Source organism: Sciurus carolinensis, chromosome 6, assembly GCF_902686445.1.
Source record: "Sciurus carolinensis chromosome 6, mSciCar1.2, whole genome shotgun sequence".
NCBI lineage: Eukaryota > Metazoa > Chordata > Mammalia > Rodentia > Sciuridae > Sciurus > Sciurus carolinensis.
Window position 1 is genome coordinate 95,025,770 of NC_062218.1, and position 24,877 is coordinate 95,050,646.

Here is a 24,877-nt window from a genome sequence, read left to right on the forward strand (position 1 = left end):
TCAAGATATATAACTACATTCTACTGTCATGTGTGGCTGATTAGAACAAATAAAATGTTTTCTTTAAAAAAAAAAGAGCGATTTAAGTTCCAAATTTCAAGAAATTTTCTCTGAGCTTCCATGGCACTTTGTACCATTTCACATCACCCTCTTATACTATCATTAACTGCCCATAGTTCCCTCCTGAGATAATTTGTATTATCTCTAGACCAGGAATGATGACTTATTCATCTGTATCTGTCATCCTTTCCCCTATCATCCACACCCTCCATATGCCTCTTCGTATTTGTACTTGGAATAGGAACAATATAACATTCGTTGACTGGACTCAAGTTATTCACAAACATGTTTAGGGTTCCAGCATTTTGTGCGCTGGAAATATTTTAGAGTTGGACTTAAATGCATTGGTTTTTTGCTTGTCATTTTGTTTTAGGGAAGACTGGGGGTTGGACCTAGGGGCACTCTGCCAATAAGCTAAATCCCCAGACCTTTTTATTATTATTTATTATTTATAAAATTTTTTAGTTGTAGATGGACACAATACCTTTATTTTACTTATTTATTTTTATATGGTGCTAAGGATCAGAACCTAGTGCCTAACACATGCTAGGCCAATGCTGTACCAGTGAGCTACAACCCCAGCCCCTAGGCCTTTTTATTTTGAGGCAGGGTCTTGCTAAGTTGCTGAGGCTGGCCTCAAGCTTGTGATCATCCTGCCTCAGCCTCCTGAGTTGCTGGAATTACAAACCAGTTTTTAAAAGACAACCAGACCCCAAATATGTTAAATAATTCAAGAAAATATTTAATCATATTATTTCTAAAAATTATAATACCAATCCAAGGGCACTTTTCATGGAACACAGTGGCTTCTAAAAATTAAGCAGAGATACAGCATATTCCCCCACATTTTGGAAAAGGCATCTAACTTTATAGAACTTGACATGGTAAATACAGGGGGAAATCTGCAATGAAAAACCTTATTTTTCACTTTGCATTCTAGTCTTGGTTTCTACTTCTCAAAATTTAACCTTGAAACACTTAAATATCTAGGATTAATATGTTGAACATGCTATCAGTTCCGACCGTCTGTGCAAGTTACCCTTTGAAATATTTCCTCGAATATGGGAACTGATCCAGAGCCATGCTATCTAACTTGTAAATTATCCTCCTAACTTTTTGCCTGTGAAATTATGTCATAGAAACTTAGCCACACACAAGGCTTAGTGACTCTGGATTCTGTAGAATTCTGGATATACTATCTTATTTTAAGTTAAATATCCCTGAGGAGGAGACTTTTTACCTATTTACAACATTCAGACCTTCTGTTTACTCATAGAATGGGTCATTTGACATAGGGGCTAAATGGTCTACTCTACTGAAAATAACTGAAGATAGATACAGTCCTGGAGGAATATTTAAAGGGAATACATGTGACAAAGACCCAACAATAACAATCTCAGTAATGATTAATCTCAGTTGTCACTACTATGAGTTATTAGGTACCTCATGTGGAACGACCCTTAGCTAAAAGCTTTATGGACATCATTTCACTGAATCTTCATACCTACAAGGCCACCAGACTCATTATAGAGGTTGATTTCACAGATGAGGAAATTGAGTCAGAGAGATTTTAGTAACTTTCCCAAGATAGACTTAGTAACTTTTCCATTCTTCATGGAAGAATCAGGATTTGAACACCAGATAGAAGATGCCTTCATGCTTTATACCCTAACCTTCTGCTATCTTCTTCCCACTACCATACCCTGCTATATATAGACTGTATTGGACCAAAAACCATAGACACAGATGAGCAGACAGGGGCCTAAGCATGGCAGGAATTTGGGGGCCGAGACTGGAACCAGACATGTAAGATCCATCTAAAAAAGTATGCAACATGGAAAAAGTCACATGTTTTTCTAAAGACAGGCGCATCACCACAGCAAGTGTGCCTATTTACATATTCCTTTGCTTTTTTTACTCTTGAATTCAGTTCTAGGAAATTACTTATTTGACACAACAAGAGAGAATCACTTTACTTGCTATAATTAAAAAATTAAATCTGTCTCAAATAAATTAAGAATATGTGAAAAATGCAAATTCTATTTTTTAGGGCAGGAGGAGGTGAGAATACTAATAGCTCCACAGGTATGACTCTTTCAGGTGCCCTTAGCTCTGTAATTTGCTCAATATTTAAAATGATGGAAAAATCAAAAGCTGAAATCTCTGATGTGAGTCAATAATAAAAGATGGTGTAGAAGAAGTTTTCATGTATTTGTAGCCAAAGTAGAAGAGGTAGGTATTCATACATTTGTAGCCAAATTCATCTTCTATTCAATTACTGTATTTCCTCACAAGTAGCTGCCCATCTATTCCTATTTTGTGGGATCGTAAAATACAGTGCAGCCCTGTGATGATCATTCAGGTTGTTTTTACCCAGCACAGGTGGCCCTACAGCCTGCTGCTGATGCCTCCCAGACAGTAGATCTCTGTGCTTTCAAATGCATCAAGGACCTCCCAGCTCCTCCTCCAACCTTTTATAAAATAGGTCTTTTTTAAGTCTAACTACGAATAAAGAGACTAAGAACACATAGAATTCAGGACTTTATTTATTCATTCAACTTCTCTTAAGTACTGGGAATGATGAGATAGGCTAAAAGGAATTAGTATGGTTTCTTATAACTACAGCCAACATAGTAGAAATATAATCATTTGGTATTAAAGAGTGTATTCCAATAAATCATTAACTTTTTTTACATTTTTTAATTTGTTCTAATTAGTTATACCTGACAATAGGGTGCATTGTTGCATTTTCATAAATCATACATAAAGGGAGTGTAATTTCTAATTTTTCTGGTTGTACGTATTGTAGGATCACAGAGGTCATGCAGTCATATGTGTACATGATATATACAATTGATCAACAAATATATGAAAAATGTTCAACATCTCTAGCAATTTGAGAAATGCAAATCAAAACTACTCTGAGATTTCATCTCACTCCTGTCAGAATGTCTATTATCAAGAATATAAGCAATAATAACTGTTTGCAAGGACGTGGGGAAAAGGTACACTCAGACATTGCTGGTGGGAATGCAAATTGGTGCAACCACCATGGAAAGCAGTATGGAGATTCCTCAGAAAACTTGGAATGGAACCATTTGACCCAACTATCCCACTCCTCAGTTTATACTCAATTAACTTGGAATACAAATAAATCTTATTTCCCATAAAAACCATAAAACACAGTTATGTTCACATAAAATTTCTATGGAATGGATATATTGCCATGCATAAATTTGGCTTTAATATGACATTTCTATCTTATTATATTTTCCACATACAACTAAAAATTTTTTTTTATTTTTTATTTTTACAGACTGCATTTTGATTCATTGTACACAAATGGGGTACAATTTTCATTTCTATGGTTGTACATGATGTAGATTCACACCATTCATGTAATCATACATGTACATAGGGTAATAATGTCTTTCTTATTTTACCATCTTTCATATCCCCACTCCCTCCTCACTCTCATTTCCCTCTAAGTAATGGCAAGTTCCTCCATTCTTCTCTTACCTCCTACCCCCCACCCCCATTATGTATCAGTATCCACTTATCAGAGAAAACATTCAGTCTTTGGGTTTTTGGGGATTGGCCTATTTTACTTAACATGATATTCTCCAACTCCATCCACCTACCAGCAAATGCCATAATTTTCTTCTTCTTTATGACTGAGTAATATTCCACTGTGTATACATACCACAGTTTCTTTATCCTTTCATCTGTTGAAGGGCATCTAGGTGTAGTCCACCATCTAACTATCGTGAATTGAGCTGCTATAAACATTGATGTGGCTGAGTTACTGTAGTGTGCTGATTTTAAGTCCTTTGGGTATAAACTGAGGAGTGGGATAACTGGGTCAAAAGGTGGATCCAATCCAAGTTTTCTGAGAAATCTCCATACTGATTTCCAGAGTGGTTGCACCAATTTGCAACTCCATCAGCAACATGCAAGTGTGCCTTTTTCCCCACATCCACGCCAACATTTATTATTGCTTGTGTTCTTGATAACAGCCATTCTAATTGGAGTAAGATGAAATCTTAGAGTTGTTTTAATTTGCATTTCTCTAATTACTAGAGATGTTGAACACTTTTTCATATATATGTTAATCACCTATATATCTTTATAAAGTGTCTGTCCTGTTCCTTGGCCCATTTATTGATTGGGTTCTTTGTATTTTTGGTGTAAAGTTGTGTAAGTTCTTTATAAATTTTGGAGATTAGTGCTCTATGTGAAGTGTAGGTGGAAAAGATTTTCTCCCACTCTGTAGGCTCTCTTTTCACACTATTGATTGTATTCTTTGCTGAGAAAAAGCTTATTGTTTTGAACGCATACCATTTATTGGTTCTTGCTTTTATTTGTTGTGCTTTGGGGATCTTGTTAAGGAAGTCTGGTCCTAAGCCTATAGGATGAAGATTCGGGCCTACTTTTTCTTCTATTTGGTGCAGGGTCTCTGGTCTAATTCCTAGGTCCTTGATCCACTTTGAGTTGAGTTTTGTCCAGGGTTTAATTTCATTTTACTGTATATTCCAGTTTTCCCAGCACTATTTATTGAACAGGCTATCTTTTCTCCATTGTATGTTTTTGGCTTCTTTGTCTAGTACAGGTAACTGTATTTATGTGGGTTTGTCTCTGTGTCTTCTATTCTGTACTATTGGTCTACCTGGCTATTCTGGTGCCAATACCATGCCATTTTTGTTACTATTGCTCTGTAGTTTAAGGTCTGGTATTGTGATAACTCCAGCTTCACTTTTCCTACTCAGGATTGTTTTAGCTATTCAAGGTCTCTTATTGTTCCAAATGAAGTTCATGATTGCTTGCTCTATTTCTATGAGGAACGTCATTGGGATTTTAATAGGAAATGCATTGAATCTGTATAGCACCTTTGGTAGTATGGCCATTTTGACAATGTTAATTGTGCCTATCCAAGAAATGGGAGATCTTTCCATCTTCTAAGGTTTTCTTTATTTCTTTAGTGTTGTGTAGTTTTCATTGTAGAGGTCTTTCACCCTTTTGTTAGATTAATTCCCAAGTTTTTTTTTTTTTTTTTTTTGAGGCTATAGTGAATGGAATGGTTTTCCTAATTTCTCTTTCAGAGGATTCATCATTTATGAATAGAAATGCACTAGATTTATGCATGTTGATTTTATATCCTGCTACTTCATTGAATTCATTTATTAGTATTAGTTTTCTGGTTGAGTTTTTTGGATCCTCTAACTATAAAATCATGTTGTCAGCAAATAGTGATGGCTTGAGTTCTTCTTTTCTTATTTGTATCCCTTTCATTTCTTTTGTCTGTCTCATTCCTCTGACTAGCGTTTCAAGGATGATGTTGAATAGAAGTGGTGAAAGAGGACATCCCTGCCTTGATCCAGTTTTTAGAGGGTATGCTTTCAGTTTTCTCCATTTAGAATGATGCTGGCCATGGATTTAGCATAGATAGCCTTTACAATGTTGATGTATGGTCCTGCTATCCCTATTTTTTCATGTTTTTTTTGAACATGAAGGGTACTGTATTTTATCATATGCTTTCTCAGCATCTATTGAAATAATCATGTGATTCTTAACTTTAAGTCTATTGATTTGATGACTTACATTTATTGATTTCCAGATGTTGAACCAACCTTTTATCCCTGGGATAAACCCCACTTGATCATGATGCACTACCTTTTTAATATGTTTTTATATGCTATTTGCCAGAATTTTGTTAAGGACTTTTCCTCTATGTTCATCAGGGATATTGGTCCAAAGTTTTCTTTCCTTGATGTGTCTTTGTCTGGTTTTGGTATCAGAGTGATACTAGCTTCATAGAATGAGTTTGGAAGGGTTCCCTCCTTTTCTATTTCCTGGAATACTTTGAGGAGTATTGGTATTAGTTCATCTTTAAAGGTCTTGTAGAATTCTGCTGAGAATCCATCTGGTCCTGGGCTTTTCTTTGTTGGTAGGCTTTTGATGACTTCTTCTGTTTCGGTGCTTAAAATTGATTTCCTTAAATTGTGTATGTCTTCCTGATTCAGTTTGGGAGGATCATATGTCTCTAAAAATTTATCAGTGTCTTTGATATTTTCTATTTTGTTGGAGTATAGATTTTCAAAGTAACTTCTAATCATGTTATGTGTTTCAATGGTGTCTGTCATGATCTTTCCTTTTTTATCACGAATTCTAGTAATTTGAGTTTTCTCTCTCCTGTTCATTAGTATGGCTAAGGGTTTATCAATTTTGTTTACTTTTTCAAAGAACCAACTTTTTGTTTTTTGAATTGTTTCTCTTGTTTCAATTTCATTGATTTCAGCTCTGATTTTAATTATTTCCTGTCTTCTACTACTTTTGGTGTTGATCTGTTCTTCTTTATCTAGGGCTTTGAGATATAATTTTAGGTCATTTAGTGGTTGACTTTTTATTCTTTTAGTGTATGAACTCAATGCAATGAACTTTCCTCCTCTTAGTACTGCTTTCAGAGTGTCCCAGAGATTTTGATATGTTGTGTCATTGCTCTCCTTTACCTCTAAGAATTTTTTTATCTCCTCCCTGATGTCTTCTGTTATCATTGCATCATTCAATAGCATATTTTTTAGTCTCCAGATGTTGAAGTAGTTTCTGTTTTTTATTTTATCATTGATTTCTAATTTAATTCCACTATGATCTGATAGAGTACAAAGCAGTATCTATATTTTTTAGTTTTTACTAATGACTGATTTGAGGCATAGCTTATGGTCTCTTTTAGAGAAGGATTCATGAGGTGCTGGGAAGAAAGCGTATTCACTCGATGATGGATGAAATACCCTATATATGTCTACTAAGTCTAAGTCATTGATTTTATCACTTAATTCTATAGTTTGTTTGTTCAGTTTTTGTTTGGAGGGTCTATCCAATGGTGAGAGTAGAGAGTGTTAAAGTCACCTAGTATTATTGTGTTGTGGTCTATTTGTTCCCTGGAATTGAGAAGGATTTGTTTGACATATAGGATTCACCATTGTTTGGGGCATAATTATTGGTTTATGGTTCCCTGAAGCAGTATGAAATGTCCTTCTTTATCCCTACTGACTAACTTAGGCTTGAAGTCCACTTTATCTGATATGAGGATGGAGACTCCTGCTTTTTTACTGTGTCTGTGTGCATGATATGTTTTCCCTCATTCTTTCACCTTTAGTCTGAGGATGTCTTTTTCTGTGAGATAACTCTCTTAGAGGCAGCATATTGTTGGGTCTTCCTTTTTAATCCAATCTGCCAGTCTTTGCCTTTTGATTAATGAGTTTAGGCCATTAACATTCAGAGTTATTATTGAGATATGATTTGTATTCCTGGTCATTTTGGCGTATTTTTGGTTTTTAACTTGACTTGGTTTCTCCTTTGATTGACTTTTCCTTTAGGGTAATTCCTACCTTTGCTGACTTGCATTGTTGTTTTTCACTTCCTCCTCATGGAATATTTTGCTGAGCATGTTCTGTAGTACAGGTTTTCTATTTGTAAGTTCTTTTAACTTTTTTTTTATCATGGAAAGATTTTATTTCATCATCAAATCTGAAGGTTAATTTTGCTGGGTATAAGATTCTTGGTTAGGGCTGGGATTGTGGCTCAGTGGTAGAGTGCCTGCCTAGTACACCTGAGACACTGGGTTCGATCCTCAGCAACACATACAAAACTAAATAAAGTTTAGAAAAGATTTTTAAAAAGTACTAAAAACACTTATAAAAAAAAAAAAGATTCTTGGTTAGCATCCGTGTTCTTTCAGAGCTTGAAATATGTTGTTCCAGACCCTCCTTAGCTTTTAGGGGCTGGGTGAGAAATCTGCTGATATCTGTATTGGGTTCCCCTTATATGTAATCTGATGCTTTTCTCTCACAACCTTTAAAATTCTATCTTTATTTTGTATGTTAGTCATTTTCATTATCGTGTGCCTTGGTGTGGATCTGTTGTAATTTTGTGCATTTGGTGTTCTGTAAGTCTCTTGTATTTGATTTTCCATTTCATTCTTCAGGTTTGGGGAATTTTCATTGAACAGGTTATTCAAATGGTTTTTATCTCTGTGCCTTCCTCAATCCCAGTAATTCTTAAATTTGGTATTTTAATGACATCCTATGATTCTTAGAGGTTCTGTTCATGATTTCTTACCATCTTCTGAGTTTGGTCAACTTTATTTTCAATATTAAATATTTTGTCTTCATTGCCTGAGATTCTGTCTTCCAAGTACTCTATTCTGTCTTTGCTTTCTGTTGAGTTTTTAATTTGGTTTATTGTTTCCTTCATTTCAAGTATTTCTGTTTGTTTGTTTGTTTCAGAATCTCTATCTCTTTATTGAAATGTTCTTTTGCTTCCTGCATTTGCTCTTTTAACTGTTTATTGGAGTGTTCATACATTGCCTGCATTTGCTCTCTTATCTCATCCTTTGCTTCACAACTTATTTTAATTATATACCTTCTAAACCCCTTTTGTGACATTTCTACTGCCATGATGTCTTTGGACTCTATTAAAATAGTATCTTGGATTGTTAGGGACACTTTCTTCCCCTGTTTTTTCATGTTGTTCCTGAATCTTCCCTTCTAACAGTGAGGATATGAGGTATTGCAGTTTCTTCCTTGTAGGCTTATTGGGACCCTGCCATTTTCCAATTCCTCTCCTTTGAGGGGGAGACCAATATTAGCAGCACCCAATACAAACAATGTGCAGCCCTAAACCAGATAGCCCCTATGAAGATGTTAGCAGTATTGTAATAAACAGATAGGATGAATTCAATTATTATCTACAGTATAACCAATTGACTTGCAATGAGATCTACAATTTCTAATGGTGGACAAAGCGGATGGGGAGGGGTGTAGAATGTAACTGTTAATGGGATAAGAAATGAGTATATAGAGGTACTAGATCATGGGAAGAGTGAGAGCAGGATCAAAAGAAGTTGGTTGTTAGCATGAGAAAAGGGAGAAGAGAATCCAAGGAAATGGGTAAATAAAAGGAAAATAGAGTGAGAAAAAATGAAGAAATAAAAAATTAAACATTAAAAGAAATAAAATCTATGGTATAGCGGTAATTTACTATTCAAACCTCCCAGTCTTCAGTATCCTGATGCAAGAGTGGCACCTAGCAAAGAGTTTCCAATCACCAGCAGGCGTCTCAGGATGGGAGTTGCCCCACCTAAAGATGGAAGCTTCCCCTTCAGGGATAATTCAAGATGGCTGCACCAGCTTCTAAATATGTTGGGGAGCTGCAGCACAGGTGCCAGGGCACTGTGTCCACATGGGGGGTGGGTGCCAAGTCCACAGCAGGTAATCTTATGCATGCCCATGTCTGGAAGCAGCTCTACGTTATTATTGACTCAACAATTTTAACTCTGTACCTCTTCATATGAGTTCTAACAGATTAGATTTTTTTAAAAATGTCATTTAACTTGAATTGGTAATACTAGACAGTGTAAAGAAGAGCATGGTATTTAACAAAATGACTAAACTTTGTATTTTTGACTCTTGTGTTTCCAAGAGATGAGTGGACAAATACAACAAAGCTTAAAAACAAGCCTCCAAACAATCCAACTATTTCCAAGAAATGTAACTTAACTGCATCTAAAACAAAGTTTTAAAATACTATAAAATATTTATATCTGCATTTATCCAGCTACCAACAAGATAAAATTCACACTGTTAATTCTCAGTCAAAAATCACAAGGCATGCAAAGAGACAGGAAAAAAGTCAATCAATAGACACAGGCATAGAAGTCACACATACAAAAATAGAGCAGGCAGAACTCTATTCCACATATTCAAGAAGATGGAGGGAAAGCTGAACATGTTGAATAGATTTATAGAAGAAGTTTTTTAAAAAGACTGAAATAAAACATCTAAAGATGAAGTTATAATGATAATTTCCAAGATGAAAAATATGCTGGGCAGAATTAATAGCAAGTTGGATACTTCAGAAACAAAAGAATAGTGAACTGAAAGAGCATTAAAAAATTTTCCCAAGTGAAACATAAAGATGAAAAAGTGAACAGTGTCACAAAGCTGTGGAAAACCTGAACATATAAAATTATGGGAGAGTTATATTTAAAGAAGTAATATTCATAACTTTTCAAATTTGATGAAACTTATAAAACCACCCATCCAAGAACCTCAAGAAATGTCAACATAAGGAACATGAATAAAATGAGTCCAGGAAGATCATATTCATTTTTCTTAAAAGACGAGATAAAGAAAAGAAATCATGAAAACAGGACATAAAAAAGACATCAGAGGGGAAAAGTGAAAGATGGTGTCAAGTTTTCCATCAGAAATGGTGCAGGAAGAGATGGTGGAATGACATCATCAATGTACTATAAGAAAAGAAAAATAGGAATCTGATAGTCTAACCTCAATTAAAATAGCTTTCAAAACTGCAGGGAAAAATGACCATCAGACATACACAATCTGATGCAATTCATCACTAGCAAACCTACGATACTGGAGGGAATTTGGTTGTGCACTGCAAAGTAGAACTGATTGATTTATGTTGCATTTCATTTCCCAGCTGGTGACCCAAAGCAGGTATTAATAATGCCTAAACAAAGAGCAAGATGAGTTGAGTTTCCTGTTTCATGAACACAGAGCTATGAAAGTTTAAAACTGGCATGGACAGAGGACCTCTATTCTGATCAAAATATATTAGGAGTTATTCTGTCCCAGCTCAGGCAGTCCTGTCATTTCAGTTATTCAATAAACATTTGTTAGTGAAAATATGCGCTAGGCCTCTGAGCAAACTGTAGCTATTCCTGAGTGTTTTGTGTATCTTTGTTATGTCTGCCATAGAGGCTTATTTAGTCCATAATTCTGCTCATGCACTCCTTCTTTCATGCATTATTTTCCCAAACATTTATCAAGAACCCACTACATACTAGTCCTTGTACCTAGATTCTACAGATACAAAGGTGAATAAGACAAATCCTGCTCTGAAGAAATCTCTTATTTTTATAGACAAGCACATACTTAACTATGATATCATCAAGGTATTATACTGTGGATGTGAAGACAATGCTATGGGAGGCAGACAAAAATGATTCATTTTTCCGTAGGGTTAGAAAAAGATTTCATAGTGAAGGTGGTATTGATCTGGGTTATTAAATATTCCAGATACTATTGCTATAAACAAAATATCCACAGCCCCTTCAACAACCATTTTATTATCTTCATGTATTCTTTGGGTTAGGACTTCAAACAAGACACAGTGAGAATGAGTTATCTCTGCTGCATAACGTCTGGGGTTTTAGCGGAAAAGACTCAAGCGTTTGAGAGCTTGATGGCTGGAGGTGGAAATCACCTAGAATTGTTTCCACTCACATCTCTGAGAGTTGATCATGTCTGTTACCTGAGACTTCAGACCTTTCACATGGTAGCTCAGGGATCCAACTATGAGTATAAAGGGACAAGGCAGAAACTGCACTGACTTCTATGATCTAACCTTAAAAGACACTGTTATGTCCCCTGAATTCAATTGGTCACCAGGTAGTTACAATCTTGCCCAGATCCAAAGAAAGGAGAATTGGATTCTACCTCTAGATGGGGGAATGGCAAATTCTGGAAGAGCATGTGAGATGACTAAGACTGTTTCCAGAATCTTTAGAAGATACATTTTGGCACACAGAAGATTATTATTATCTGGAAATCTAGTGGGAATATGTTTAGCATGAAAGGAATAATAACTAAGGTTGTGTGACTTGCTTGTGGGAAGAATTGTCTCAAGATGGTGCATAGCCAGAAGTGAGGGGTGAATTTTAGAGGGCTTTTAATTTTTATCCTGAGGTAATTAGACTTTAGGTTTTAGGCAATGAGGATTTCCTAAAGTGACTTGTTCTTATTTTCAAACCAAACATTGATATGAGTAAAATCTGTGATTTGGAAAGGTCACCTAAATGTATTGGGTATATGGGGATGGCTAAAAGATAAACACAATAATGCCCTTAGGGAACATGAAGGACTATACCAAGCAGTTCACAGTGTAAATGAAAAGAACAAATGAAATGAATAGATAGAGTGGAATTATGACTGATTGGTCAAGACTAGTGAGGGAGAAGGGAGCAATGAAGGATGACCCTGAAATAGGTAAGAATACCTGAAAGGTCCAGAGCTTGGCCACCTTGCCTGAAGTTGATTCCTCTGGGCCTGGGACACAGTACAGATCAAGGCTTACCATAGATCGCACCATCAGACAAGCCTAACCAGACCTGTGGACCTAATCATGGGCTCTGTGGACCCTTTCAAAGCCATCATAGAGTAGGGGTCAAGGATGAAGAAAAGAAGAGTGGCAGGTCTCCAGATATGACACGAAACTGAAGTATTCACGCTTAAGTTCTTACTTAAATTTATATATATTGAGTCTAAATTTTCTGAGTTATAGAAAAAAAAAATTCATGCAGTTTAATTTTTCTTGCCAATAGAAAAACTGAAGCTGGAATACCGTTTTCTTTTTTTAATGACTGGTTCTTCCTTGTCCTGTTAGATTTTTAAAGAAATTCAAACTTCCTCCTACCAACTCCTGAGACATTATCAATTAACTACACACAGCCCATCGAACACAGCATACTGGTAATTAAACTAAATTACTATGTAGTAGCTTTCATTACACAATGACACAGTTTTTGTTAGGACCATAGAGAGAGTTTAATTACATGTCTAGACACCCCCTGAATTCAGAGCAGCCGTATTATCTTTGTCTCTTTAAAAAAAAAGAATTTGAGCTTTTGATTTTTGCCCTTTAAAAAAGACTAAATGGCAAGTTAAGTTTGGGGGTTTTCCCTTTTTTCCTTTCTTATCCTACATTCTGTTTTAATGCATACTTGACTTAGGAATCGTGTATATATCTGTGGATGTGTTTTTCAAGGCAAATGTTCCAATTTTCACCCTTTATCATGTTTACTATATCTTTCACTTGCATCCAAAACTGTTTTCTTTTTATAATACATCCCAAATACCAACTCTCATTCTAATGTATAAAGCGTATCCCACAGTCTAAAGCACAATCATCTTTAATAACATTTTGCCAGCTTCCTCACCCTTGTGAAGAAACTAACTCTCTGACAATGAAGCGATTTCCCCATTCACCCTCAGTCCTGCCCAATCTGTTTCTCTGGGCAATGTGCAGAGGTTGGGCTCTCTGTGGGGCCAAACTCAAGTTCCCTGGGCCCTGCTTGGCCAAACTCTGCACACTCAGGAGCTCCCTTCATTTCTTTTGTGCTCAAACATGATCTCTTCTTTTCCGTTACAAAAATCTGCATGCTGCTTCTTTCTCTGCAATACAAGTTATTTGTGTACCTTTTCCCAAGCTACACCACATCTCCTGAATACCACCTCCATTTAATTTTTCAAACCTTTCTGTAGCCTCCAATACTAAAAATCTCCTCTTTTCTGAAACACGTATCACATGTATCAAATGTGACTCCTTCTTAACCACTCAAAGTCCTCTTGGATTGTTGCCTCCCAACATGCACTTGTTCTAATCTTATATTCAAATATGTTTTGTACATGTATTCATTTGCTGACTATATAGTCATTGCTTCTGTTTTCTTTGTGTATTTGTATTCAGTCAGCAAGAGCTTTGTTTGTTTAAATCAGGACATGTAGCTTTATTTTATTGTTTTTTTGCCTGAAACCTAATTTAAAATAACCATTCACTTAATAATGATTTCTACTGAAATCAATGATAAGTGCTTCATTAAAATCTAAATTGAATGAATGTCTTAGTTTTCAAGTTGAACCTAAAGAAAAGAGTACAGATAAAATGGCATTTTTCACCACATTCATACATCTCTCTTATAAATATGCATTTAATAAAGTTTTATCCCATGTACATATCAAAATAGGAAAATGAATTTCTAACCTGTTGAAAGTATCCATTTCCCCCCACGCTGATTTAGTAGACCAGGAGACTCTCACCACAAGCAAAAACAAAGTACTGTTACTTGAGTGTTTGTGACCTCTTCTGTTGACTGTTCTAACCTGACACTCCGAGTTTCACTAATCAGCACCATTCCTAATTAACCTTTCTGCCAGCATTGTCTTCTCTTCCCCCATGACACTGCCACCCCAGCAAGAATTTCTGGTGATATTTTACTTTCTCCAGGCACTCCTAGGCCACACTAGTCCTAGAGCTGCAAGGCACACATACAAACCTTACCTGCAAGGTCAGCAGCTGGACTCTATCAGGTCCCTTCATTCTACAAATGGAGGCCTTTTAGCTTGCCCACTGCTCACTAATGTATTACATCTGGTCACATGAATACGCCGTTAGCCACTTGAAGCTTAAGTCACTGCATCACTTCCATTTTATCACATTGGCAAGCATAGTTACATGAATGTTTCAGACATAAAAGAGAGGGAAGAGTAAACTAACAGATGAATTTTCAAATTTCTCCAAACTCCCAAGCATTCATTAGTGGATATTCTGATCAACTTCAAAGGATGTAAGGAAATTAACTCAGCCACAACTACCAATTTAGTGCCACTACAGAACAAAAACTAATTATGTAATTATCCAGAATGTCATTTGGAAGATGAAACTCTTCTACTGGATCTTACAGTTAAAATGCTTTTCCTGGTTTTGGGCTCTTCTCAGAGGGACAATGTCAGTCTCATCCATCTAATATTCAGCGAACACCTTTGAGGTAACTAAGTATTATTACCTAACAAGAATACCATATGCTTTATAAACATACAGATGCGAAAACCCTTAATTTAGCTAAATGTATAGAAGTGATGTTGCTATGGAAATATATTGCCACAATGTAAGCAAAAAAAAAAATTCTACTTAACAACTTTAACTTCCGTTACAAATGAAAAATGGCAAATGAATAAAAGGTTCAGATGACCATCATTCTTTGACTAGCTATGTTAGTCACTAAAAATTAAAACAAAATTCACGTCCATAGGAAAAGTTAGTTATTTGTGAATCTTTCAAAACCACTTATTGAGCACAAACAGAGCCAGGCATTTTGAAAGAAACTAAGTATCTGGGGAACTTTTCTGGTCCTCATGGAGTTGTCCAGTCTATTGAAAGAGACATCCTGAATGGAAAGGCTACAAAGAAATCTACACGCTGTGAAAAGAATCAGGAAGCATCCCCAGTTGGACATAACAATGGACACTTACATCCGTTTGGAAGGACAGGTACAGTCTCCCTGAGGAGGCGACATTCCAAGTGATTTCTGAGGATGAGAAGTGCTGGCCAGGTGATTAAGAATGAGGAAGGATTCAAGGCAGAGGGAGCAAACAGTGGTGATAGTTTTCTTTTTCTTTTCTTTTCTCTCTCTCTCTCTCTCTCTCTCTCTCTCTCTCTCTCTCTCTCTCTCTCTCTCTCTCTTTGTACTGGGGATTGAACCCAGGGGAGCTTAATCACTGAGACACATCCCCAGCCCTTATTATTTTTTATTTTGAGATGGAGTCTTGTCAGTTACTGAAGTGGACAATCCTCCTGTCTCAGCGTCCTGAGTTGCTAGAATTACAGGCATGTGCCACCATGTCTGGCTCTTGTTTCTTTTTGATGAACATATTTATGTGATGAAAGGTAAGAAAGAGGGAGCAGAGAGGGAGAGGTGAAGAGAAGTTTAGAATGAGTGACAATGCCTCTCAGGAAGCAGGAGGGTGTGGGATGAGATCTATGTAGCACTGTGCCTGATTTTTGAAGAACTGCTGAGAATCCTGGGAGAACCCACCAAAAACAAAATAACAGGTTCTGAAATATGACTATTTATCAATGACAAATAATGTGTATCTTAGAACTTCTTTGTTCTGTAATTAACAAAATCATAACAAGAATGTTTCAAATCCTGATTGCCACAAATTTTGTTTCCTTCCTAACTTCTAAATTTTCTTACCATAAACTATAAGTATATATAGCAAATTCAGTACATATTTCACTTAGGGCTATTTCAAAAGTGAAGAATGAAAACCTAATATATGGTATATTATATCTACACATAAGTTAAATTGAATCTTTTGGGGTGGGTGGGTCTCTGGTAAATCAAATGAAAAAGGCATACATTTCTATTCATGTACAAAAAGGAATAAAAAGCGAGTAAAGGAAGAGAGATGCAAATGCACACAAACTAGGTTAGCTATTGAAATTGAAGCCTTTTGTCACTGCATTTTTAGGCAGTAAACAGAAGGAACAAATATAATGAACTATAAAGTAAGTATTTTCTTTTTTTGGGGGGGGGGGTGATGGGGATCAAACCCAGGGCCTTGTGCTTACAAGGCAAGCACTCTACTGACTGAGCTATCTCCCCAGCCCCTAAAGTAAGTATTTTCTGATCAAAGTAAACTGTGATACTCCAGGAAAGAGCAAGTTTTCCAAAACTTTCTAAATGTGATTTTTTTTTTTAACACAGAACACAAAATAACAACAAACAGAGTCCTAATAGCTACATTTATAAAGTGGAATATCCACAACAAGCTCACAATGTCTCTGATTCTCACTGCAACCTGCCAACAGCACAATGCAGATGAGAAAACTGAGAGGTAGAGAGTAGACAAATGATTTAGGGTCACATGGCTAATAAATGATACACTGGCTATATTACCCTGAGCACCTCTCATGAATTGTTCTTTAAAACTTGCTTCAAAAATGCTAGAGAAATCTTAATATGTATACTTCTTATATCAAACCTTCATCAAGACTGAGGGCATGACATTGAAATGAAATTCAACAACGGTGTGCCTTTAGCACACTAAACACTAAATTTACTAATATATAATCCTTAAGCACATGTCTGTTTCCTATCTTGGCTTCTCTTAGGATAAGCTTTTATTTTCTCTATATACTGTGCTTTTTTTTTTTTTTTTTTTTTTTTTTTTCCAACACTTCACTTTAAAAATTTGAGCCAGGAATTGTGCTTCCCTGCCTCTGACTTGCCCCATTCCCACCCCCTCCAGCCCCCCACTCCCACTTCATTTGCAGTGATCTTAAAGGGACAAAATTAGTGCTGTGTGAAATTTGAGGTATACATTTCATAAAACATAGTTCAATAACAAAGGGAAGCAAGCTTATTATCCAACTCTTAATCTTCTTTTTTTTTTTTTTTTTTTTTTTTTTTTTGTCTTTAGGTGCTCTAAGAAGTTTTCAAAGTATAATCTAGAGACCTTTTTTTTTTTTTATGTAAAACTATCTTATCATGGTGCCAGGGCATTTCTTCTTTCTTGTTAGAGTGTGGTGGCATTTTCCAGAGGCTATATGTGTGCTTTGACAATAGACTAAGCATAGAAGCAGACATGACAATCCAGCTGTCTTCTATTAGGCCAGAGATTAATCAAATTTGCAGAGCTGTGAAAGAATATCATCACTTTACTCACTAATTTTTGTCTTAGAAAAGGTATTTTATTTTAAAATTTCATATATGTTAATGTTATGAGCTTATTCCTACCTTAAAATTCATTAACAAGCACTTTCAATTTCTCAGTTTAAACCATTGATGCAGTGAACAATGCTGTATGTAACTTATATTGGCAAAAACTCTTTGTAACCCTAAGGAATTTTTTTTTAAATATACACATTTCTTGAGAACTTGTGTTCCAAGAGTGATACTGTTCCTTATCCTTGTATCTCCTGAGGGAAGATGAAAGGTCATACTCCACATTTTCCTCATTCCTAGCTTTCTCATTTCATATAATGGAAAGTCGAGAAATTCTATTGGCATACTTGCAGAACTAAACAAAATAGTGAATGCCATTTTTTTTCAGTCAAAAACATTATAAATGCCACTCCCCACATGTGTTAATCATTGCATTATACCTTTTGATAACCTTTCTACATTGGCAGTTTATAGCAAATTATCCCAGGTCTGTTTAAAAGCCAAGATCAAGATCTTCAGCATTTCATTGCTTTGTTTTGTTTTTATGTTTGTTCCTCTGGTAGTGCTTAGCTCCTAATTCTATATTTTTCTCGAAAACTTGCCTTCTTTTATCCAGTCTTTCTCCCCTCATGGAGTCCCATATTCTCTTTCCTTTTGTTGTTGTTATTATTTGTCTGTTTGTTTCATTTGCACTTAGAATACAACCATGGTTTCTGTTCAAGAGAGCCAGAACAACATTTCATGAGAATCTTCATCTAATTAGTACTTTCCTATATTGAAACCTACAGGTCATTTCGTTTGTTGTTATCGTGTTGCTATTTTTAGTATTATTTTCTTTCCAAAGCAATGGAGCTTCTAAGTTAGGTAAGATTAAAGGGAAAATCAATATTGATACCCAAATATGCAAATTTTAGGTGTGTTCCAAAGCCATGAGATACTTCTATTTTCCCCTCCCAACCTAGCTTGTATCAAGATATGACATCTTCTTGGTTAAGGATGTGGCAGACTCTCTGGTGATCACGCAAGGCCCATTATAGTTTTCTATCATTTTCTCATTTCATGTCTCTCCTCCTGCTCTCATTCTTTCTCCCCCAAACAATCAATTTACTGAGCAGCACCCCAGGAATCACATAATAGGCAAGGGTGTGGGCTCTGCTGCGAAATACCTAAGTGAATCCCAAACACAGTATCCAGTTGTGGCATAGCACAAACCTCTTGGCCTTTTTGTGCTTTGGTTTTTTCATTTGCAAAACAAACACTGGGTGACTTACCTCATAGAGCTGTTGTGAAAACTGAATGAGTTAACAAGGTGTTTGGTCTTTTCCTCACTCAGAAGTGATTGGAAAAGCTATGGAATGACCTGAAGTTTTATTTATCATGGGAGCCGGGGGATGGATTTGCAAAGTGGATTTTCCAAAACAACATTGAGAGATATAAAGTTGGTTTTGCTCATATCTCACTAGGTCTAGTTTACACATTATAATGAAGTAATTATCACATATAGATAATATCTTATATGTTGTAAACACTTACTGTTTTCCAGGCACTATTATTAACACAATTCCATTGATACAGTAATATGCCTAAAGAGAGTGATGATGTTCTCTGAGGAGCAAATATTTCATTCTGGGAATTTATTCTAAATAATTTAAATTGAATTTTATGTTCAGTTAATTCTGAACAGTTAAAGCTATTTTTTAATATCTTGATTTGGTAGTGCTGGAGATTGAACCCAGGACCTCAAACAAGCAATCTACCACTGAGCTATACCCTCAGCTCTCATAAGTTATTTGTTAATGTATATAGTTTAAAACATATTTTCCTTTGGGATATTTATTTTGAAATCATAATATGTGTGTTGTTGAGTTGCATAACATAAGATTATAATAGTTCTTAAAAGATGAAAAATGGATGTAGAAAGCATAATTAGAATTATACAAATGTTACTTCTCATTTTCCCTGTGCAGTACCTACATGAAAATGGGATAGTACATCGTGATCTCAAACCAGAGAATCTTCTCTATGCAACACCAGCCCCAGATGCACCACTCAAAATTGGTGAGAATACTTCCTGATGTTTCATGACCCCTTTACCCAGAGCAAAAGAAATTTATTGTGTGGATTCTTAAAATATTGTTCCATTCAACTTTCTCTAATTTGACATCTATAGAGGAATACAGCATTGTTTTAGAAGTTCGTACTTTATCCTGGAATGTTAATCCAGAAATCAGTGCTAGAAGTTGGTGCTTCTTTGCTGGAGACACAAAGAAATTATGATCCTTAGCAATAACAAATACCTCAAGAGATGACCTTGTGTTTAGTAGATAAGTTTATAGTGAAGAAATGACAGAACTTAATGCTTCTTTCCTAGTATTGACTTCTATTTCACAAATTATTTGGACTCTAATTTTAGATAATCAAGAACATTGATGCAAAATACGTGATCACATTAGTAAATCTGGCCTCTGAATCACTTGTTTATATGACCAGATATAAATTAGGTCCTGTATTTCCCAAAATGTACTCCATAGAACTCTGGTGCCTCAGCACAGTAAATAAAAGTGAATAACACCTTTTTGTTGGAGGGAGTGAGTTTTGCGTGATTTTCAGAGGTGCTATGGTTAGTCAAGTAAGTTAGAAAATGCCAACTTAAAGTTAAGCAGGATTTGCATTTCTGCAGTACTCCCAAGAACCTTTAAAAATGTTAATGAGTAGACTGACATATTATATAGGGCACTACAACGTTTTTGACCCTCTTTTTTTCCCCAAATAAATATTTTGAAGGACTACAAAGGTGAACCTTGAGAAATTCTGATCTACCCAAAGAAAAATTTAAATTTGTATATTAGGAAAATATATATTAAATGTTATTTTCCACATACCTTCCTAAGCAAATCATCATTTCCAAAAAAATTTATTATCTTATATGAATTCTTCTTATTCAGAATTTGTACTAAATCCTCTCTCTGAAGGGCCTTGCATTTCTGGTGCCATCTGTCATAGTGCTGAGCTGATGTGTTCACTGCATTTACAAGTGTTAACAACTTTAAAAATTAAGTTGTTCTGTCAGGGAAGAGCTCAGACAACAGAATGTGCTTTATGAATGCAAGAACCTAAAGAAAAAAATCCTAAAGTCCTGCTAGCAGCAAGCTTGTTCTTATAATCACTCCTGAAAGGCAGCAGACAGCAGGGAGTTTCCATTTCCTTTGACATCGCTTTCAAAGATTTGATCCTTCAAGAAATTTCTTTAAATGGATGGATAGATACTAATTTAGGCAGGAAAACCTTTCTTTCTGAAGGGTTTCCTGCTGCTTTCACTGATAAGGATCAGGCACCTCTGTGGAAATGTGGGTTTATCTTTGAAGTCTAAAATGGCATCCATTCTCCACCTGCCTCTCTTGAAGAATGGCCTTGAGCAGCTTCCTGATGTTTCCTGGGAGAGAGATGTAACCCAGCAAGAGATCATAATGGTGGCACCTTTGATAATATGTTACCTAGGTAATACTTTGTGGATTAAATAAAAAGGATTTTTGCATTAAAAAGACATTTGTCATATGAGAGTAAATTACTATCTGTCAAATACACTAGGTACTGACATTTTTGTCTTTTCAATCAGAAGAAGTCTTGATATTTCTGTTTATTTCCATGACATTTATGAAAGTCTAATTTTTTTAATCTTCACCAATGGATTAAGATTCTGAATTATACCACTAAGTCTCTATCATCTTTTATAGTTACTGTCACATAAATCTCAAAATTAATAAGAGAAGATAAAATATCACAATTATTACTTTCAGAAAAAATAGCTTATTTGGTAAAAGCTTGGAATTTTTCAGCAGAAAAAGGATTAAATATAAATTTACTTGCAAATGTGTTTGGGGAGTCATATTTTTCTCCTACTTAAATAAATACTATTTTTTAGTTTCCTCTCAGGTGATTTGTTCCCATTATCAAATACAAAAGCAAACAAATAAATAAGTATTTTATTTTGGAAAGAGGAAGTCTTTGTATAAACTGAGAAAAGATTTGCTTCATTAATTTTTTTTTCTTGTGTTAATAGCTGATTTTGGACTCTCTAAAATTGTGGAACATCAAGTGCTCATGAAGACAGTATGTGGAACCCCAGGGTACTGCGGTATGACCTTTAATACTGATATTTTACCTTTACTGAAATCTATTTTTATTTAATGACCCAGTTTTTATTTTTAATTTCTAATGTCTCTATTTATAAATGCTTAAAATTGGTGTGAGTCTCCATGACTACCTCCTGTTCTTCCTGAGGGGTTCAAAATGATATTGGTTTTAGGACATCTCTATTAAAATGTCTTTTGGGGCAGGAGCTACTCTTGAACTCACTCAAGAATAGAAAGGCAACCACCAGGAAGAGCTCAGGGAAGTAGCAGAGTCTGTGGTTGGAATAAAAGCCATGAGCCTTTGTCATTTTCTTATTTGCTTTTCCTTAGGAGGGTAGGTAAGGAAAAGGGATACATTAGTTCAGATGGCATGAGAACATGAGAATGGGGTCATCTCTAGACTTCATCCATGGCAGTGACCTAGCCCCACTAAGACAAAGACTTCAGGTACAAGAGAGCTCCTCCAGTCCTGCAGGTGAACTACGCTAAGATCCTCACATCCTCTTGCCTGATCTTCCAAAATGGGCTAAAGTTAACCTGTATATAGTCTATGACCAATCCTGAAACAGAACAAAATCTTTTGGTCCATCCTAGCATGAAAACTACTCATTTGTTTTTTTCCTGATGGCTGTGTTAATCCAGCAATAACCTAAAAGCCAATAAAAGCTTTCCAAAATTAGCTAGAATTCAAATAATTCCAATGATTAATGAATATACCACAAATCAATTAAAATCCTAATGTAGATTAAGAAGAAAAGAGATAAAATTTCAAATCATTAGTCACAAGATTATCAGTCATCAGCTTTTCCTCCTGGATCAGACTCTTTTTACACAAATCTTTATCTCACTCATCTCTTCAGTAAACTGTATTAACTGGCAGTCCACTGCATGGCACCAGGGCCATCCATTTCCTACACTAACCCCACCCCAGGAGCTTGGAACTGACAGAACAGACATGCAAACACCCAACTTATGGCACCTTCAGAAATACCGGGTTATGTATTTGGAAGGATCGTTATGGAAACACCGGAAAGGAAGGGCATTTGGAGTTACTGGAATTGTTCTTCTATAGCACCCCTTAGAAATAGAGAAGAACTACTTAACTAACTCATTTTAACAACTTTTGGATACATAGAAATCAGATTGAAGAAGGGCAGTAAAATATTCTTTGAAGCAAATTTATAATTAAAGGGGGCTAGTGTTGTAGCTCAGTGGTCAAGCACTTGCCTAGCATGTGTGAGGTACTGGTTCAATCCTCAACACGACATAAAAATTAATTAATTAAATAAAGTTATTGTGTCTATCTACAACTAAAAAAAATTAAAATGTGATTAACTCTATAGAGTTATAGTGCTGGAAGGAACTCTAAAGTTTTACTAGCATTCTCATTTTACAAAGCTCTAGAGAGTTTAAGTGACTTCCCCCAAATTCCACATCTACTTATTAGTGGCCCACGAATGAGACTCCACGTATCAAAGGATCTAGAAATTCATAGAATTTCCCCTTTAAAAAATCAACATAGATACATCAGTATATTATTTATTTTATTTTAAAATGTCTTCTATTTTAATTATTTAAACCTTAGAAGTACTTGTAAAAGTAATAGTAAAAAAAGTAAAAGTTAGTGCTGGCAATATAGCCCATCACGTAGAGTGCTTGCCTCTCAAGCTGGAGACCCAAGTTCGAGGCCCCGGCACCGTTGGATTGTGGAAATTCAAAACAAACGAAACAAACCAAATCAGAATCCTCTCCCCTCTTTCTTAAAAAAAAAAAGTAAAAGTCAAAATGTATAGTCAATATTAATAGCTTTATGTGCATTCTTCTATACCTCTCTTTATGCTTCCAGGTTCATTTAAACAATTTATATTTTGACTTATAATGAGTTAGTTTACCTGGCGAATTTTGAACACTGTTTTCTTGCAACTTGTCAAAAATCCAGTAACTGCATAAATTTAAGGGAACTAGTCTTTCTATTAAATCTTTATTCTGTGCCAAGTGTTCTTGCTGCTGAATTCTAAACTCTTTGAGGCCAAGAGTAATATGTCAATTAGTAGTAAGTTCAGAAAACTCAAATTGTCTAAGTCTAGACAAGGTAGAAGTTGGTTTCTCTTATGTTGGAAGTCTAGAGCTAGGCAGTCCTGGTGGTTTCCATTGCAGGGGCTTTGCAGGTACTGTGGATCTCAGTGTCATGGATCCAATCCTCTCACAATCCAAAATGGCTGTTTGAAATCAGTCATTACATCAGTATAAATTTTAAAAGATGGAAAAAAGATATACTTTTTTATAGTTAAACAAACTTGCTGAAACCCCATGTCACTTCTACCAATATCTTAATACCCATACTTAGTCACAGTCTCTACACTCTTAGGGAAGCTAGCAATGTTTCTTCTGGTTGGACAGGTTGCTGGCCTAAATTAATTCAGGGTTCTGTTACTAAGTGTCTCGATTCTTTCAGGCTGCTATTACAAAATATCTTAGTTGGGATAGCTTATATACAACAGGAACTTATTGAGTTGATGGTTTCTCTTGAGCTTCTTTTGTAAGGGCACTAATCGCATTCATGAGGGCTCTCTCATGATCTGATCACCTCTCAGAGGTCCTACCTCCGTATATCTACCACCTTGGGAGAGGTTAGGACTTCACCAACTGAATGTTGAGGTGGCACCAACATTCAGAGCACAGCATTAAAAATGAGGCTTGGGGAGTTGCTCAGTGGTAGAGCCTAGAATGCATAAGTCCCTGGGCTAGCACCTAAAAACAATTAAAAAAAAAAAATGAGGCTGCATTACATAACTCACCATAGATTTACGAGGCAAGATTCCCATTCCTAGGGGAAAACAGTGAAAACCATTTCACTCTACCATGTTTGCTATAGGCATCCTTTTATTTTATTTTGTTTTGATGCTTTTTATTTTCCTTAGAACTGTTTGTTCTCTGTCGATCCCTCTATGACCCTTCCCTCCTAATAGTGCCATACTTACTTTCCCTGACTCTGAGTCATGTGTCCTTATTTGTCCTTTTGTATTTCTTTCATGTCTCCAGGTTTCCAAGGCTATGGGGCGAGGGGGCTAAATTTAGTACCAGATGTCAAGCAAAATTGACCACTTAGCCTAGTATGGTGGCATACACCTATAATCCTAGCAATTTGGGAGGCTGAGGAAGGAGGATGGCAAGTATAAGGCCAATCTCAGCAAAAATAAAATATAAAGGGCTGGGGATATAGTTCAGTGATAGAGGGCCTTTAGTTTAAATTTCCCAGTACCAAAAAACAAAACCAAACAAATCCTTGTGTTGATCATTGCTAATGGTGACCAGTTGATGAGGATTGGAAGAGAATTGAGAAAAGAATGATAAAACAAATTATTTCCTACAAAAA

The 24,877-nt window shown here is 35.8% G+C and overlaps 1 protein-coding gene across 4 annotated transcripts in view; it reads left to right on the forward strand.

The window, feature by feature from the left end:
• The window catches only part of Camk4 (calcium/calmodulin dependent protein kinase IV), a 236,362-nt gene that overhangs the window by 179,241 nt on the left and 32,244 nt on the right, over positions 1-24,877 (forward strand). For all 4 annotated transcript variants that reach the window (XM_047556207.1, XM_047556208.1, XM_047556206.1 and 1 more), the window contains 2 exons: positions 19,336-19,426; positions 21,429-21,503. In XM_047556207.1, the coding sequence (XP_047412163.1) occupies positions 19,336-19,426; positions 21,429-21,503 (166 nt within the window). The remainder of the gene's footprint in view (positions 1-19,335; positions 19,427-21,428; positions 21,504-24,877) is intronic.